Source organism: Panthera leo, chromosome D1 (assembly GCF_018350215.1).
Source record: "Panthera leo isolate Ple1 chromosome D1, P.leo_Ple1_pat1.1, whole genome shotgun sequence".
Taxonomy (NCBI): domain Eukaryota; kingdom Metazoa; phylum Chordata; class Mammalia; order Carnivora; family Felidae; genus Panthera; species Panthera leo.
This window is the reverse complement of record NC_056688.1, coordinates 54,577,750-54,597,879: the sequence shown is the minus strand read 5'-3', so window position 1 is coordinate 54,597,879 and position 20,130 is coordinate 54,577,750. Positions and strand designations below refer to the sequence as shown.

Sequence of the window (20,130 nt, the reverse complement as noted above, 5' to 3'; positions counted from 1 at the left end):
TCTACACCAACTACACTGAATCAGTTACATCACCAAACATAATGGGTTCTTTTACACCTCTTCACATTTTCTCAAGCTACTCCCTTTGCCTATGAATCCCGCCTTTCCTTTTCCCTTCCCTTGCTACCTCAGCCTTTTATTTATCCTTTTCAGGTCTCAACTTAAAGGTCATCTTTTCTCTGAAGTCCTCCCTGATCTCTAGGTTGGGCAGTCCTTCACCCTTTGCTCTGTTCCCACAGCACCATTATAGTAATTGCCTATTTTAAGGGTTTCTCTTGGGAAAAACCACACTGAGTCCCAAGTGCAGGGGCCATGTCCAATTCATTATGGATCCTCAATGGCTAGCACACGCCTGGCACAAAACAGGTGTACAGACAGCGAGTGAAGAAAGTAACAAATAACCACATACCTAACTCAACTTGGCAAGGAGTCTAAGGAAATCTGCCTAAAACAGGCAAATTCTTTCCAGAACAGGAATAAATGTTTCGTTTTTACAAGATCTGACCTGACTTTCACAATCCTTGTTACCCAGCCATCATCAGTCCTGTTTGAAAACCCTGCTCTGTGGGACCTCAGTACACTGGCCCAAAGAAATTCTGAAGTCCTAATGTCTCCACAGACCCAGGATAACTGGGTAACCCAGATGAAATGAAAATCCTGATGAAAAATGTGGTGGGAGGAACAAGAAGGTTCTAGAGTTCAGGCCAGTTTTGCCTCTACACACCATACAGTCCAGATTCTCAGCTTTCCCATATGAACAATGGAGAGAATGGATGAGATGATTGTTAAGGACCCTTCTAGCTCCTACATTTCATGAGTCTATGAAAACAAAGGGATGAATACTCTCAAGACTCTGTAGCTGGATTCCTCTTGACATGGCATCCTACAGTTTTTAATAGGTACTCCATTCACATCATCTCATATAATTACCACAATCCTGAGAGGCAATTAATTTTACTTATAGATTAAGTAACTGAAGCACAGACTTGCCTACAGTTATTGAAGTGACTGCAATTCAAAAGGTGTGGCTTCAAAGCCAAGGCCCTTTACATTCTATTATTTCACCTTCCCTAAAGAATTTCAAGTTGAGTCAAGAAAATATACTTTGGTATAAAAGGAAAAGAAATAATATTAAATAAGAACTTACCATGTGTAAGATATCATAACTTAACACATTCTTTTCCTGAATTCTTATAATCCTATGAGATAGATTATTATGACTGTCATTTTACAGATGAAGAAACAAAAAACAAAAAACAAACAAACAAAAAAAACCATTAAATAATTTGCTCAAGATCACACAGTTAGTAAGAGCTGGGATTTGAACCCAAGTCTGATTCCAAAGTTCCTTTCCTCAGTGTCTTAATAAGAACTATTTGCCTACATGCCAATTGCTAGAGTTTAAGCAATTCAGCACTTGGCAATTTCCCTTCAAGAAGCAGCTGTTTTTAGAAAGGAAAGGCCAAGGGTTTAGCAGGGCCCAAATAAAGCAGTCATTTATGACATAAGTCCATCTGTCTTACTCATAGCTAGAATGCATGGGACATGTTGCAGGGCTTTGGAACTGCTTATTGTTCCTAAATTTCCCCTGATCTAGTCATTTAAAAGATGGTAGGGAAAAACAACTTTTATGTTTTTGGTTTTTTTTAATGTTTATTTTTGAGAGAGACAGAGACAGAATGCAAGTGGGTTAGGGGCAGAGAGAGAGGTAGACACAGAATCCAAAGCAGGCTCCAGGCTCTGAGCTGTCAGCACAGAGCCTGATGAGGGGCTCGAACTTACGAGCTGTGAGATCATGACCTGAGCCAAAGTCGGACGCTTAACAGAGTGAGCCACCCAGGCGCCCCTTTTATGTTTTATTTGGATTTGTATTTTATACTTCTATACCTTATATTTTTACATATTATTTCTAATTTATGTTATTAATATACTATATAACATGCCATTATAGGCATAGAATGTCAAATACAAAAGAAACTCCAGTAATGGAGACACAAAAAAGAGAGGGGCTTAGAGGATGAGTAATCTATAGAAAAGAGCCCCAAGGAAATGAAATCATTTAACACATGAACATACAGGGTAATGCTGAAGTTGGCTTCCACTGGTCACTTTTTGTCCCATAACCTTTGCATATACCTCCCATATTCCCACCTCCAAGTTTTTGCTCTTTTTCTTCTCCTTACTTTGGAATGCTCTTCCTCCCAATCTCCCTGTCAAATTCTCAGTCATCTTTTAAAGACTGGTCCAAGTCCCACTTACTTCTTCCTGACTTTTCCTCCCTCTGTGAATTCCCAAGACACTGAGTCTGCCACACCACCATGCATTTAGTCATTTCCTGTCTTGTATGATTCCTTGCTATTTTAAAGACTTACCCCTTTACTTAAAATGTAAGCTTCCTGAGGACCATAATCATGGCTTCTAATTATGATCGTTATACTTCCAAATCTTCCATTGAGGACCCAACACAGAATAGGTTAATTCAAGAACACCCCCAAAACATTAAGAAGTAACCTTAGAGTCTGTTATTCTACTTCCTGAAGTAAGAGGCCCTAAGAAGTAAACTGACTCACTGTATCACAGAGCATATGGTGGTAAGACTCAGTTCACCCGATCAAGTCTTTTACCCTTTGTGATAGCCTCTGATCCTTACTGACTGATTTGACTGGAAGCAACTACTTACTGAAATAGCAGTTTAACACAGACCAGAACAAGTATAAGAAAAGAAGGGCTTGGCTGAAGTGGGAGAGGAGGGAAGTGCAGGGGGGAAAAGAACCCTAATGGGCAGAATTTATCCTGCGTGCCATGCTATTTAGGCTGAGTAGTCACTGGCTGGAGAGCATCAGCAGGAAACAGGACACCTGAGGCAGGAAAGCAGGACAGAACTGGAGAAGCCACCTAGTCACAGAGCTACCTGGCACTCACTGAATGCCTTACTGGAAGTAACAATCACACTCACATGTGTATAGCCCTTCACAAAGCCTTTTCACAGTCACTGCCTCACTGGCTCCATACAACAACTCCAAGAACCAGACAGCATAGATTATCCCCATCTCAGAGCTGAGAACACTGAGGTCAGGAAGTTAAAAGAAATCTGTCCTGGACTAGGAGTCAGTGGAGGATGGATCCAGTATTATCTTTGCCATTAATTCACTTTATGACCCTAGAAAAGTCACTTTCTTCTTCTTAGATCAAGTCTTCAATCTGCAAAATAGGTCAATGATCCATGTTCAGGTATAGATAAAGGTAGGTAAAAATCACCTTTCTGGAGAAGATAATACCTGAAAGAAATCATGAAGAATAACAGGAGTTGGTCAGGCAGAAATGGAAAAGGGCATTCCAGAAGGAAACAGAATAAACAAAGGGCCAGAAAACAGTGAACTTTGCCCCAGCTTTCTATCTGCCCAGCAAGTCAACCAAATTTAATAAGCTCTTATTAGAGATGTACTCCAAGCATGGGACTGAGGGATGATACAATGGAGGAAATAAAGCAAACTCAGGATACTGGTAGTCCCAGATCCCAAGGCCACAAACGTCAGGCTGCCTGGGACAACTGCTGCTGCTGCTGCTAGCACATTTTTCTATGATGACTAGTAAGTATGAGTCTAGAGGAATCTGATGAAAACCTTTATCTGCACAACGACTTGTAAGTGAATGTTCATAGCAACATTATTTAAAATAATCAAAACATAGAAACCAAAATGTCCCTCAACTGATAAACAGATAAATGGTATATCCATACAACAAAATATTATTAAGCTGTAAAAAGAAATGAAGTCCTGACCCATGCTACAACATGGATGAACCTAAAAACATCATGCCAAGTGAAAGAAGCAAGTCACAAATGGCTACATATTGTATGATTCTATTTATATAAAATGTCCAGAGAAGTCAAATCCATAGACAGAAAGTAGATTAGCGGTTGCCAAGGGGAAGGAGGAAATATGGCGAAGTACAGGGTTTCTTTTTAGGGTGGTGGAAAATGTACTGGAATTAGAGCATTGTGATGTTGTACAATCTTGTGACTATACTAAAAACCACTGAACCGTATGGTATATGAATTATATCTCAGTATTTTAAAAAAAGTAAATGCAATATACCATAATAACAAAATAAAGGAGAAAATGTATTTGCTAAAATTTTATATCCAATTGTGATTAAACATTCATAGCAAACTAGGATTATAAGGGAATCCATTTAATCTAATAAAAGCTAATTACCAAAAACACTAGCACCAACATCAAACTTAATGGTAAAATGTTGACAGTTTTCCTCTGAGATTACAAATAAGATTAAGGGTGTCACTGCTATTTATCACAATACTGAAGGTATTAGTCAGTGCAACTAGGAAAGAAAAGAAGAAGGATTAAAAAGGAAGAAACAAAATTATCACAATTCACAGATAATAGGATTGTGTATATGAACATAGAAAAAATTCAAATAGAAAAATCTTCATAACTTATAGTAGGTAAAGATTCCAAAAATAGAACAGAAAACAAAAAGGAAATAATACATTTAGCTATATTTAATTCTATCAAAGACACCATGTCATATATATATCAAAGATACCATTAAATGCATAAATGAAGATATTTGCTATATATTCAACTGGCAAAAGGCTTATATCTAGATAAGAACTCCTGAAAATCAATAAAAAATTTTTTTTCTTAAATGGGCAAAACACTTGAATAAGCACTTCACAAAAAAGAATATCCAAATGGCCAATTAACATGAAAAGCTGCTCAACCTCATTAAAGACTGACAAAACTAAGTGGTGACAAAAAAGTGAAGTGCAACTCTTATGCATGACTGGTGGGAATATAAACTGAACAGCCATGTGTTTGAACTTTGAATTTTTTAATTATCAACCAAAGTTTAGCATAAGTATCTGCATGATCCAGCATTTTCACTATGTATATGTGCCCAACAAAAAAGTGTGAATACATCTATAAAAATATGCACAAGTGTGATCAGAAAACATTACCCATAAGAGTCTACCACTGACACCAACCTGATGTTCATCGATAGTACAATGGAAAATAATCCTATAAGAGAATATTATATAGCAATGGAAATGAGCTAAACTGTATGTAAAATTGCAGATAAATCTTATAAACAGTGTTAATCAAATGAAGACAAAGAAAAGAATATACATTGTATGATTCTATGTATAGCAACTCATTAATGGGTTTACCTTTGGGAAAGAGAGAGATGTTAGTGCCTGCAAGAGAAAACGAACGGAGCTTCTAGGGGGCTGGTTATATCCTTTTTTGTTGGACAGGTTAGTGGCCACATAGATGTGGTCAATGCAACACTAAACTGTACACTTCTGAAACGTGCATTTTACAAATAAAGGTGAAAGTGCAATGAGGGGACCTATAAGAAACCATGGTTCATGAGCCACATACGAACTTAGAGAGCATTTAGTCCAATTTTTTTTCATTTTATTTTTTTAAAGTTTATTTATTTATTTTTGATGGAGGGGAAGGGCAGAGAGGGAGAGAGAGAATTCCAAGCAGGCTCCACGCCGTCAGTACAGAGCCCGACACAGGGTGTAATCTCATAAACCATGAGATCATGACCTGAGCCAAAATCAAGAGTCAGATGCTAACCGACTGAGCCACCCAGGCACCTCCAACTTTTTCATTTTAAAGACAGGAAAGCCTAGAGAAGTTCAGGAAGTTGTCCAAGGCCATACAACAAGTAAGTGAGAACACTGCAGGAGGAACCAAACCCCAAACAGAATACTTTATACTATTAATTCCTTAGAAAATCTTGAACATATAACTGGTTGCCAAGCTAAACTCCTAGTATCATATGTACATCAGTGCTTCCAACCCTGTGGACAAAAACTATGTAAGTGAATCAGAGAACACAGAGGAAGAAGGGAAGAAAGGGAAAAAAAGGGAAAAGAGAGAGAATTAGAATAAGAAAGAATGAAGAGTATCTAAGATTTGTAGTTTTAAGAGGCTTACCTTTTTGGCCTCAGTTTCAAATATATTATTTGTTCCAGAGATCCAAGCCCATATCCAGAGCTTAGACTCCTGCTTCTGACAGATATTACAGAGAACTCTTGAGAACTTCTTGGGAAACCTGTTCTTGGGTCTGCTTAGCCTCAATGCCCAAAATAGCTTAATCTGGCCTTCCCATTAGCCCTATCTCAACCAACAGGAAATACAGGCCTATATGTGGACAGAGAAAGGTAGCTTACCCCAAAACCATTTTTTAATTCTACCTTAGAGGAACCCTGTCAAGAGCTGCTATTTTGTAAATATCGTAACAACTCTGAAGTGTTAATCACAGATTCCAAAAGAAAACTATGACTGCAAGCAATAATAGCCACCAAAATTTTACCAAGTCTTAACAAGGCTTACTTTGCATAACATTTTTCACATCTTTAGTCTCATAATCCTTACAACAATTCTATGAGATAAATATTATTGTGTACCAATACTATAGGTAAAAGAACTGAGGCTAAGAAAGGTAAAGCGAGTTACCAAAGTCTCAAAGTCAGGGATGGGCAATGGCGACAACTTCAAGTGCTTAAACTCCAACATGGTTTCTTTTGTATGCACTGTGCCTTCCCCATATTGCAGACTAAATGAATATGCCAGTAAGTGATAGAATGAATGTCATTCAATGCAAAGTTGTTTTAAAGCAAAAGAAACAACCAAATCAGTTCTACTAAAGGCGCTTGTATGAATATCTCTAGGATGGGAGCCCTCAAACACTATACGGTGTCCAAAGACTTAGAAGAATGAAAGGGTATGGTCCAGAAGTCAAGAGACAATGATTCAAATTCAGACTCCATGCACTACAACTATGCAGCATGTGCCCCTGGGCAAGTTGTTGACCTGCTAAGCATAAGAGTATCAGTGCTTTACAGTGGAATCAGCTTCAATCCCAACTCAGCCACCCCCTAACTAGATCACCTTGGGAAAGTTACTTAATCACTGTGAACCTGAGTTTACGGACTACAAAATGGAAATATTTATCTACCTAAAAGGGCTGGTATATTTTACAAACATCAAAGCTCCTAAAATACTGTATGGAAATTAATAGGCATTCAATAGATAGGAGCTGGGTTATTGTTGTTACCATTTTATGGTTATTACTATTGTGTTATTACTATTTGTTATTACTACTACTATTTTATTATTATTATTATTATTATTATTAATTTCAGGATCAACTAAGGTAAAGAAAATGTATATGCTTTATAAGCTAAAGAGCTTTACAAACATGAGTTATCATCAATGTGAGAGAGTTGCAGAGTAAGAGTTCCCAACCTACTCATTAAGACAGACAAACTGTGGCTGAGAAGAAAAAAGAAAGAATCATCCTGATGTCATGTAACTAGAGATGACCAGCTTGAAGAAACAAAGTAGAAAAAGAAACTTGCAACCTCACCCATCCTGATTTAACCCTATCTGTAGTCCATTTGGTTTTCAAATAGCATGGGAAATGAGGCTGACACTGCCAAATCCTATGGTGCGGTATAGCCATCCGGGTTTCAGCACAAATTACTGGCCTTATTTATTTTTTAAAAAGATTTATTTTTAAGAAGTACCTCTCATTGGTTCAGCGGAGTTAATCTGAGCTCAAGGCAGTAAAACACTCCAAACTTGGGAGAGATAAACACTGACGTAGTCCAGTTTTAAAATTAACTTTGCTCAACTCTTCCCAAGCCTGGAGAATTCCACTTTGGTTGTGAAAATTCAGCCAGAAAAAGATTCCAAACTAAATGCTGCGGGACTTCTTAGAATAAGCCAAAGGCTCCAGACCCCAACCACAGGTACCAGGCTTTCCCACATAGAATTCTGCAACCCAGCGCCACCTATTACAGGCCTTCAATTACAGCTTCTTCCAATTATTTATGCATTTCCCCAGGCACACACTGAAGCCGTGCTGGAGGTCAGCATTAGGTAATGCCCACAAGCATTCTAACCATTGCCAGCTCAAATCTCAACCACTACTGCAGGCCACAAAGACTCTTCTTTCTCGTTTCCCAAATCTCTTTAGAGACCTAAAACTACCACTCTGGTAATTTTGGCTCCAAAAGTCCGGGTAGGACCTAGACACCTATTATTTTTTAAAAGCACCATGGGTGAGTCAGATGAGTAATCTGGGTTGAGAACAACTAACAGAGAGAGTAGGTTATGCTGTAACAGATACTTTAGGAAGATTTAGTTCCACGCTCATCTCGACCACTTTCCAGTTGTGAGATCTTGAGCAATTTAATTTTCTCTAAACCTCAGCCTCCTCAACTGAAAATGACTTGTGGGCATCAGATTAAAACAAGAAATGAATTTCCCATTAAGACAAACAAGCAAAACCCCTCATATTTGTAATGTTTTACAGTTTAGAAAATGTCTACTACTTTATGTCTACTATGTCAAATGACAAAAGCCTATTCATGATAGGGAATTATGATTATTCCCACTTTACAGATGAGGATACTGAGATTAAAATCAACTGGTAAAAGGAAAAGAAATCACAGAATAAATGTCAGAGATAGGACTCAATCTGGGTTCTCTAAGTCCAGTTCTAGACCATTTCTAGACCAAATACTTTAGTAAGGGCATACCACTTCAAAGACTGCCAACACTGGTTTGTATCCTGCCAGGACTAAATGAGGCACAGGGCGAAGGGCAAAAATGCTTGTTGTTTGAAAGATAATATCAACAAGCACAGAATTAAACTGAACAAAGGATCCAAACAAAAGGGGAAAGAAGCACTTATTTCATTTTGATGTATGCATTAATTATAGCCATCTAGGTAGGTGTTCTTTAAAGGGGTGAAATCTCTGGGCTCAGGGCATGCATAGAAAATCTGTAACTAGGGGATGAAAGAGAGGTTACTAGATTATTTCACAAGAGCTACTTATAACTCTATGCTTTCTACATCTATGCTTTGAATTTATAAAGATACAGCTTTGATCTTGAGCTATGAGATTTATTTTCAGACAGATTTGACCAAGGATCACTCAGCAAGAGTGTCCAAGCAAAACCTCTGGGTCTACAGCTTTATCGTTAATTAAAGTACTTTACAATGGCCTACTTTCTTTCCACCTACATATACAGCCCAATCCAATTTCATCTTTATAATCTTATTTATAGAATTACAGGATTTCAAAACTGTAAGAGACTTTATATGTCTACTGGTTTGACTCTAGTTTTTTAGATAAAGGCACTGAAGTCTACAGAGAAATAACTGACCCAAAAAAAGACAGCCAATTTATAACAGAACTAAGACCACAACCCAGATATTCAGAACCCCATCTCCCCATTCAGTACATAAGATCATCCCTTTCGTTCTCAATGATGTCTGAAGGTTATACTTGTACCTGCTGTTTTAGGCAAGAATCTTCTTTAAAAAAAAAAAAGGTTTTAAAACCATACAATTCATCCATATAGTGTAAAATTCAGTGGCTTTTTGTATATTAATGGAGCTAGGGAACCATTCTCACAATCAATTTTAGAACATTTTCATCACCCCAAAAAGAAACTCCATACCTCTTAGCCATCACCCTCTGATCCCATCCGCCTCCTCCCACAGCACCAGGCAACCATTCATCTGTTTTTTGCCTATGGACTTGCCTGGACATTTCATATAAATGGAATCATGTAATATATGGTCCTTTGTGACTGGCTTCTTTCACTAGCATAATGTTTTCAAAGTTCCCCCATGTTGTAGCATGGATCAGAACTCCATTTCTTTTTATTACCAAGTAATATTTCTTTGTTAGGATATGCCACATTTTATTTATCCATTCATCAGTTGATGGATATTTGGGTTGTTTCTACTTCTTAGCTATTATGCATAATGCTGCTATAAACATTCATATGTAAGTATTGTGTGAACATGTTTCCATTTCTAGGTCATATGGTAATTCTATGATTAATCTTTTGAGAAACTGCCAGACTGTTCTAAGTGGCTGTACCATTTTACACTCCCACCAGCAGTGTATGAGGGTTCCAATTTCTCCACATCCTTGTCAGCACTTGTTATTCTATAGTCATCCTAGTGGGTGTGAAATGACATCTCATTGTGGTTTTGATTTGCATTTCCCTGATGACTAATGATTTTGAGCATCTTTTCATGTGCTTATTGGCCATTTGTATATCTTCTTGGGAGAAATGTCTATTTGGATCCTTTACCCATTTTTTAATTGAGTTGTCTTTTTATTGTTAAGTTGTAATAGCTCTCCATATATGTATGATACAAGTCCCTCATCAGAAATATGATTTAAGAAAATTTTCTACCATTCTGTGAGTTATCTTTTAACTTTCCTGGTGGTGTCCTTTGAAACACAAAAAAATTTAATTTTGATGGTATCTATGAGGCAGGAATCTTAGTTAGTCAGCAAGAACAATTCCAACTTTAATTTTAAAAGTCCTTTCTACTATATGTAGAAACTTGGGCCAAAGACCTACTTATTTATAGAGTTCAAGAATTATTGTTGAACCCAAAAGACAAATAAGCCAGTTAAGAAATAGGCAGAAGACATGATTAGACACTTTTCCAAAGAAGACATCCAGACGGGTAACAGACACATGAAAAGATGCTCAATATCACTCATCATCAGGCAAATACAAATCAAAACCACAATGAGATACCACCTCACACCTGTCAGAATGGCTAAAATTAATGACACAGGAAACAACAGGTGTTGGCGAGGATGTGGAGAAAAGGGAACCCTCCTGGACTGTTGGTGGGAATGCAAACTGATGCAGCCACTCTGGAGAATAGTATGGAGGTTCCTCAAAAAATTAAAAATAGAACTACCCCATTAGCCAGCAATTCCACTCTTAGATACTTACCCAAACGATACAAAGATTCCAAGGGATACATGCACCCTGATGTTTACAGCAGCATTATCCACAATAGCCAAACTATGGAGAGAGTTCAAATGTCCACTGACTGATGAATTGATAAAGAAGATGTGGTATATATACATTGTGGAATATTACTTGGCCATCAAAAAGAATGAAATCTTGCCATTTGCAATGACGTGGGTGGAGCCAGAATATATTATGCTAAGCAAAATAAGTCAATCAAATAAAGACAAATACCATATGATTTCATTCATATGTGGAATTTAAGAAACAAAACAGATGAGAATATGAGAAGACAGGGCAGGGAGAGAAGAAAGGGAAACAAACCACAAGAAACTCTTAATGACAGAGAACAAACTGAGGGTTGATGGAGAGAGGTGGGGAGGTGGGCTAGATGGGTGGTGGATACTAAGGAGGTTGCTAGTTGTGAAGAGCAGTGGGTACTGTATGTAAATGATAAATCACTGAATTCTACTCCTGAACTCAATATTGCACTGTATGTTAACTAAAATTTAAATAAAAAAATAAAGTTTTCAGCCACTGGAAAAAAAAAAAGAACTATGGTTGTTAAAGCACAATGTTAAAAATAAGCATCCACCTAAATTGAGGGATACAAAGTGACTATATATGTGGGAGAAGATTCTAGGGCAGGGTAATACCACCTAGATCATAGCCCCTGTATCCTAGGAAGTTAACCACTACTACATAAATAAATTAGCCAGAAAATGAAAGCTAGGCAACTTACCCCTATCTCTTCTATCTAGGCCCCCAAAGGGCTCACAATGAAGGTGGAATAGAGGAAAGGGTAAACACACACAAAGACACAAGCCCCAAATACTCAATAATAATCCTCAATAGTTCTCATTTCAGTTATTCAAGAATCATTTCCTATACGTAATATCACTGCCTATTAGACATCTCTATGTCAAGACATCTCAGATGCAAAGTGCCTAAAATTATCTTTTCACCTCAAATGCGATGTGTTTAAAGTCATCATCTTTCCTGCTCTCCAACTACAAACCTCCTGACTTGTTCCTCTTCCCGTGTTCCCTATTTGGTTAATAATACTATCATCTACCATCTTATACTGATCTATAGTTATGCAGTTATATTTTTCTGCAACGTAAGATATTTTCTGCAATTCACATTGTGCTTGTTATATTTGGCCTACTGCTTCAGAATCCCAATTCTGATTTTATCATATAGTCTAATGCCTCCCAGCTTCAATAAAGGAGTAAAGAGAAAGGGTACTAATTTTTGAGTACCTTCTGTGTGGAAGGTACTTAATTAGGAAATTTGCTGTAATCTTCACACAACAACTCTGTGAAATATTATCCCAATTTTAGAGATATGAAAATCCCAATGTTTCCTGCAGATAGGAAACTAAAAGTCAAAGGAGGTGACTCACATACCTAAGGTCAGAGAGCTGGTAAGTGATGAATACAGGATTTGAACCAGGTCCATCTAAATCAGAAGCTATGATAACTATTTATAAACAGAAAGCCAATTTTGTCAACACCCCACAAGAAAAGGATTTGCAAGCATGACTGAGAATTTTACCTCATATCAATAGCCATACCCAAACCTCTATTTCATGATCTTGTCCATAGGATCTCAGTGACTTTATGAGATACACTATTAAAATCCTGATTATTCTTCTAGAAGTTTTATCAGTAAAAAGAAAATGAGCCCACCTAGTATGACTTATCCTTTGCAAACTCATGCTGGGTCCTGCTTCCTTTTCTCAGCTATTACCTACCCTTCTTAACGATATTTAATCTCCAAATCTATGTGAGATGGGGGCATACGAATAAATAAGAGGCAATCAAGAATCAGAAAGACATTCCAAATGAAACTAGCTTGAGAAAAAAACATTTCTTGGAGCACCTGGTTGGCTCAGTCAGTTAAGCTTCCTACTTTGGCTCAGGTCATGGTTCACAGTTGGTGAGTTTGAGCCTTGTGTTAGGCTCTGGCACAGAGCCTGCTTCTGATCCTCTGTCTCCCTCTCTCTGTCCCTCCCCTACTCATGTTCTCTCTCTCTCTTTCTCTCTCTCTCTCAACATAAATAAATATTTACAAAAAAAATTTACAAATGAAGACATTCCAGTATTTCTTATATTTTGTGAGTTCATAAAAGTTTAATCACTTACTTAAAAAATAAGTAAATATTTGGTGTTAGATTGTCCAAACTCTGGTAACAGAATAATTATTTTCTTAGAATTTTGTTCAGATATAGTTAATAAAATATAAAAATAAGTCTATTTTCTATTTGACTTCAGCCACGTTAGGAAAGAAAGACAAAGGAAGTATTTAAGGGGAGAAAAGGCATTAAAGGAAAATTAAGTCAAGGAAAGGAGAGATCTTTTATCTAGGTTACAAAAAAAATTGTTTTAAGTATACAAATTGGAGGGTATTATGCTAAGTGAAATAAGTCAGGCAGAGAAAGACACATACCATATGTTTTCACTCATAGGTGGATCCTGAGAAACTTAATAGACGACCAAGGGGGAGGGGAAAGGGAAAAAAAAAAGTTACAGAGAGGGAAGGAGGCAAACCATAAGAGACTCTTAAATACTGAGAACAAACTGAGGGTTGAATGGTGGGAGGGGGAGGGGAAAGTGAGTGATGGGCATTGAGGAGGGCACCTGTTGGGATGAGCACTGGGTGTTGTATGGAAACCAATTTGACAATAAACTATATTTAATAAAATAAATAAATAAACAAAAAAAGCAAAAGAAAAATAAACAGAGTACACAAATGATGAGAAAAATGAAATACTGTACTTTTATCTCCAGGTAAGATGGATCGGTAAAATCGGTCCTTCTTTTTCTTCTCCTCTGGGTTTGGAGGCAGAGGTTTGGAACCGTGGTTTAGGGTTCCAGCATCTTTGCTGCCAGCTCCAATCATAGTGCTGGTGTTTCTCATCGGAGGGGCTGGAGGTTTGTCTTGAATGTCTAGGCCGTTATTTGACATCGTCACCACCACCAGCAGCTACTGGAATCAGAGAGAACAAAATAACTCTTTTATCATTTTCGTGCTGAAGGAAATATATATTAAAAAAATTTTTAAGTCCAAACTATACAACCCATCCTCCAGGGCCCAGCTCAAATCCTTCCACTGCACACCATAACTACTGCTGTCTGATTCAGTCAACAATACTCAAAGATGTAATACCTACTCTGTGCCAAGCACTGCTGAAAATTCACAAGGTTCTTGTTTTTCTCTAAGGCACTGGAGAGCACAGAGAACCACCATGATGTCATTTAAAAGGCAGAAATTTGGCCCAGCTAAAATATGAATCCCAAACTAAGTGTGAATCCCAGTGCCACTTACTAGCTTTAGAAGAATTTCTTAACCACTTGGGTTCCATTTATTCATTCATTAAATAAAACTGCTAACAGCATTCTACATAGTAACTCTTTGCCAACCTTTAATTCTGTAGCTTTAGGAAATCATGTTCCCTCTCTAGAATGGACTGTATCACTACATCAAAAGTCAGTAAAGCTGCCAATTTTGTTAATAGTCTTATTGGAACACAGTCATTCATTTACATATTGTCTATGGCATCTTTCACATTCCAATGAGTTGAGTAGTTGCAATAGAAACTATACGCTCACAAACCTAAAATATTTATCCAGTCCTTTTCAGGAAAACTTTGTTGAAGGAGGAGTTCTAGCCCCCTTGGCCTAGATCATCTCTCCAGTAAATTTGACCTGGTTCTAAACACATGATGGCCAATGCAGTAACCATCTTGTCATATACGGTGTTGAATTTACTGGTAATCTCCAATGCTTCTGGTAAAGGGAAGGAATAAAATCTTTAAAGGGGAATTCCTATCATGGTACCAATAGTTTTAATGAAGATAGGTGTTTTTACCTTAAATAAGTAAGTGTCCTTGACAATGGACAGGCATGAATGTGTCCACAATTAATAAAGTCTCTCATTATTCTTCTAGGTTACAGTAGAAATTGTATCTCTAACCATGACTACTTAGAATATACATTCTGAAGGGCGCCTGGGTGGCTCAGTCAATTGAGCGTCCAACTTTGGCTCAGGATATGATCTCACAGCTCATGAGTTGGAGCCCCACGTCGGGCTCTGTGCTGACAGCTCAGAGGCTGGAGCCTGCTTCTGCTTCTGTGTCTCCCTCTCTCTCTGCCCCTAACCCCTTCGCATTCTGTCTCTGTCTCTCTCAAAAATAAATAAACATTAAGAATATAAGTTCCGTGGAGTAAAATACAACAATGTTTTAGAGACGAACGTTTCTAATTAAAAAACAAACAAACAAACAAACATAAACCAACATAATAATCATCACAAGCTTTTTAGGAATATAGATGCCCTGTTTTGACCCCCACAAATTGTGATTTAGTATGACTGGGTTATGGTCCAAATTCTGTAATTTTAAGACTTAGTGATCCCAATGCCAGCCAGATTTGAATACCACGGCTGTAGATGCCAATTACATAAATACTATGAACAAAATTGAATCTTTTTTACATTTTCTAATAAATGCAGAACTAAATGATCACCTGCATCCATTTTGTCTTTTAATTATTTCTCCACATGCCATCAGTGATCTAAAATACAGCACTCCTCTACTTTAAAATCCATCACAAAAGCTAAAGTTCCTTACAAACTAAGCCATCACACCCGGACACAGCCCACATTCAAACTGTACCTTAGAAACCTCTATTCTCCTGATTTGCCAAGTAGTTTCTTACCCTCCTGCCAATGCTTCTTGTCAATGATTTCTCCCTCCTCTGACTGATAAAAATCTTACTCATCTTTCAGGGCCAAATTCAAGCTTTACCTCTTTGTGTAATTCATCCTCACCTACCTCTGGCAAACCAACTGCTCCTTACTTAAGAAATCAAATAAGCAAGGACAATCTTATTAATCTATACTAACTCTCTGGGTAGTGTGCTTTTTATCCATTTGTTCCAGCTTCACTTTGCAGATTTGCCTTTGCTTTCCCTTCCAGCCCCAACTCAAGTCCCTCAGCTCCCCCAAAGAGAATTTCCACAGGCTCAGTTCTCAAGTGTACTTTCCTACTCTGGACTGCCAGTTCCAAAATTACACTCCCCACAGCTACCTGATAGCCTAAGCAGGCCCTTCCTGCCTTTCTGGTCCTTCAGCCAACAGTTTCATTGAATGTAACTCCCTTTGAGGGCTATAGCCCAAGATTATGCCAAGAAAGGCTTCATCACCCTTTTTGATACAGGGTTTTCTTCATTTCTCAGTTCTTTCACCATACTTGGAGAATTCTCAGGGGCAGCCCTCCATTTTCAAAATGATTCCAAATTATTAAAACCTAAAATCTGTTGTTGGAATACAATGTTTGAATCCTCTGTACCACATTCCAGCCTAGGTCACCCAGCCTATGCTTGAAAACTTCCAATTTTAGGAAATCTACAGTCTCAAAAGACAGCCTATTCTATCTTTGGTCACTTCATTTAGAGTTCTTACTTATATTAAGTTCTATCTATTTCACACTGCATTGCAATTATCTGTTTAGACATTTCCTCCCCATACACTCCCTCCTCTGCCAGACTTAGACTATGAACTCCTCAAGAACAAAGTTCAAGGATGCTTGGATGCTATGAACAAAAACTGTTCTGTCAGTTAAGCCTTGGACTCTTGGGACTCTTGATTTCAGCTGAGATGGAGCCCTGTGTCAGCCTCTACACTGACAGTGCAGAGCCTGCTTGGGATTCTCTCTTTCTGTCTCTCTTCACTCTTCCTTGCTTATGGGTGCACACACGCTCTCTCTCAAAATAAGTTAGTAAACGTTAAAAAAAAAAAGAAGAAAGTTCAGTCATATTTATTTCTCAATCCTCAACACCAGGTCTGGAACAGAATATTCAAAAAGAATGAAATCTTGCCATATGTAACAACATGGATGGAACTAGAGTGTATTATGCTAAGCGAAGTAAGTCAGATAAAGACAAATATCATATGATTTCACTCATATGTGGAATTTAATAAACAAGACAGATGAACATAGGGGTAGGGAAGGAAAAATAGGATAAAAACAGAGAGGGAGGCAAACCATAAGAGACTGTTAAATACAGAACAACCTAAAAGTTGCTAGAGGGGAGATGGGCAGGGGATGGGCTAGATGGGGGATGGGTTTTAAGGAGGGCACTTGTGATGGGCACTGGGTGTTACACATAAGTGATGAATCACTGAGTTCTACTCCTGAAACCAATACTACACAGTATGTTAACTAACTTGAATTTAAATAAATTAATTAAAAAAAAAGAAAACTCAATAGGGGCACCTGGGTGGCTCAGTCGGTTGAGCGTCCGACTTCAGCTCAGGTCATGATCTCACAGTCCGTGAGTTCGAGCTCTGCATCAGGCTCTGTGCTGACAGCTCAGAGCCTGGAACCTGCTTCAGATTCTGTGTCTCCCTCTCTCTCTGCCCCTCCCCTACTCATGCTCTGTCTCTCTCTGTCTCAAAAATAAATTTAAAAAAAAACATTAAAATTTTTTTTTTAAATAAGAAGAATACTCAATAAAGATTTGTTGAACAAATGAACAAAGAGCAAGTAAACAAATAAATGAATAAATAAAAACTACTTCTATTTGTTAGTCCTAAATCTTACCTCACAGCTATTCCAAAAAGTCTATTGCTTCTTCCCCAGACTGAACTTTAGATACTTGAAAACATCTTTCAAAACCCCCCAAATCTATTTTCTCAATGCTAAACACTGTCAGTACCTTCAACTACACTCACAGAACACAATTTTATATCTTCCTGATCCTTCCCTCTGAACTTACTTGGACTTAATGTTTCTATACTACTTTCCAGTTTCCCTGCAGCCCTCCAAGCAGTCTTTTCCTATGGTTCCTCCACCAGTCTTTACTCTCTTTACACTTCATAGATCCCCTCACTGGTCATTTTGTCCATCTACATTCAGGACCATAACTGGCACATGTTTAAAAACTATGCCATTTTAAACTTTTTTTTTTTTTTTTTTTTTTTTACAGGAAAACAAGTCCAAAACATCAATCCTGAGGGGAGAAAGGAAAAGCATACTCAACTCTTAAATAAGGAGACCAAACACATCTTAAATCTTCTAACAGTCTGTGCAGGCCAAAGATCTGGGAGGATAACAAGCCCATGCCTTCTGACATACTGCAGTATAAAGCTAGGTTCAAGGCCAACATTTAGAATGATCATTCAGATGGCACCCTTCTACCCATCCTAGAGAACAAACTGGTAATACAGAGGGGGAAAGATAGACTGACCACATTTTACCAATACCCCAGAGGCTTAGGGAGCCTAATAATTTATGAGAAACTAATTATACTTAAGTATTATGAATCAACTGAATGGCTCTATAATACATGCAGGATCACTGTGAAGTTTCAAAAAGGCCATTGGTAGGACAATATAATAAAAAGATGACTGGAGGCTAAAATCAAGAGACCTGGATTTAAGTCCTAGCTCTGCTATTTACTAGCTACAATTCTAATAAAAGTCCCTTCACCTATGAGGGGCAATCTGTTGTTTCCCACTATGTAGTCACTAGACAGATACTGGTCAAGAAGGCAACGAAGGAAGGGAAGTGATTTGATGTCTCCTTTGCCATAAAAAGCATAAAGACATCGTGCTTGGGCAGAAAGAAGGGGAAGAAAACACTTTTCAAGTAGCCACTATGTGTAAGGTACTTTACATACTAGATGAAACTGGACAGGGACTGAGGGAAGAAGTGTGCACACCAACCGCTACTTCCTTCCACTTTATCACATCTGGATGCCACAGCCACAGTATAAAGAGCCAAGATACACATAACACCAAAGCCAGAAGCAACCTTAGAAGCCACCTAATCTGACCCTCTCATATAACAGATAGGAACACTGAGGTCCAAAACACAGAATGAAATTGCTTAAGATCACACAGCAATTTAAAGGTGGGGGTTCCAATGTTTTCAGACTCTGCCAAACAATTTTCCAAATATACCTGACGTAACTGTAGCGCCTTTGTAACTTTTCTTTTTTTTAATGTTTGTTTGGTTGGTTTGAGAGAGAGAGAAAGAGACAGACAGCACACAAGCAGAAGAGGGAGAGAGTGAGAATCCCAAGCAGACTCCAAACTCACAGGCTCCACACTCAACAGACTGAGCCACCCAGGTGCCCTGCCCCTTCGTACCTTTTCTGACCTGAATTCTGCTACTCTTGATTTAGGTAAGTCAAATCTAGCCAATGGCAAATATACAACAATATAAACATGTTTGGGCTGGATGTGATTGATATTTACTAATGTCTTCCATGAGGCTAAGCATGTGAAAGTTATGGACACCTTTTGCTATCACTGCAGATTCTTCATTTAAGTACAATTCAAATCAATAAATTTTTACTGAGTACTTACATATAAGCTGCCATGTTGGAAACCAGGGACACAGAGATAAATAAAGGAATATGATCTAACTCTAGAGGTTCTCACAGTCTAGTAAGCAAGATAGACAGGATCTAGAAAAGCACAATGCCAGGCCACTTGTGAATAGTGCTGTAAGAGCAGGATAAGCAGTAAAATGTCAGAAGACACAAAAAGGAAAGACTATATTGAATTTAGGTGATCAGCAAGGCTTCATAGAAGAGGTGATGTTAAAAGGAGGGGCTTAAAGAATAAACAGGTCAGACTGGTGGTCTTTGACTCTGGATTATTAGAACCCCCTATGAGCTTTTTAAAGCACCAGCCAAAGTACTTAGGGGGAAGTACACTAATATTTGCAATTTACTTTGAAATGCATTTAAAAAAATAAGATGGATTAATGAATGAACACAGGGATGTGATATACTTGTCCATATATAACTTATAATGAATGTGATAAAGCAAATACTTGAAAATGTTAATGGCAGAAGAATCTAGGTGGTGGGTATACATGTATTCACTGTAAAATTCTTCCAACTTTGCTGTACTTTTGGAATTTCTCCTAATAAAAAGTTGGGGGGATGGATACCAATGCTGAGCTCTGATTTAACTGGTGTAAAATAGGCCCAGGCATTGGTATAGTACCTGAACCAAACAAAACAGTCAATAAATAAATGGATGATTTTGACAGAGAATGATAAAGGCAAGTGCATCCCAGACCACAGGAATAGCAACCGTGAGAGTACACTGTGGTAGAACACAACATGAAAATGAAAAAGTAGGACACAGTGATCACAGAGAGCCTTTTATGTTCTGTAACACATACAGCACTGGTCAGAAAAATGGTCCCTTCTAAGCAGTTCTAGATCCATGCAATGAATGTCCCGTGTTAAAAATAAAAGATGACACTTGA

General features: G+C 37.9%; 1 protein-coding gene across 4 annotated transcripts in view; it reads right to left on the bottom strand.

Moving 5' to 3' along the window:
* PAK1 (p21 (RAC1) activated kinase 1) overlaps positions 1-20,130 on the bottom strand; it is a 152,829-nt gene that overhangs the window by 53,145 nt on the left and 79,554 nt on the right. For 3 of the 4 annotated variants that reach the window (XM_042906985.1, XM_042906983.1, XM_042906986.1), the window contains exon 2: positions 13,619-13,829. In XM_042906985.1, the coding sequence (XP_042762919.1) occupies positions 13,619-13,808 (190 nt within the window). In that variant the 5' untranslated portion in view covers positions 13,809-13,829. The remainder of the gene's footprint in view (positions 1-13,618; positions 13,830-20,130) is intronic. The other variant, XM_042906984.1, reaches the window with a different exon arrangement.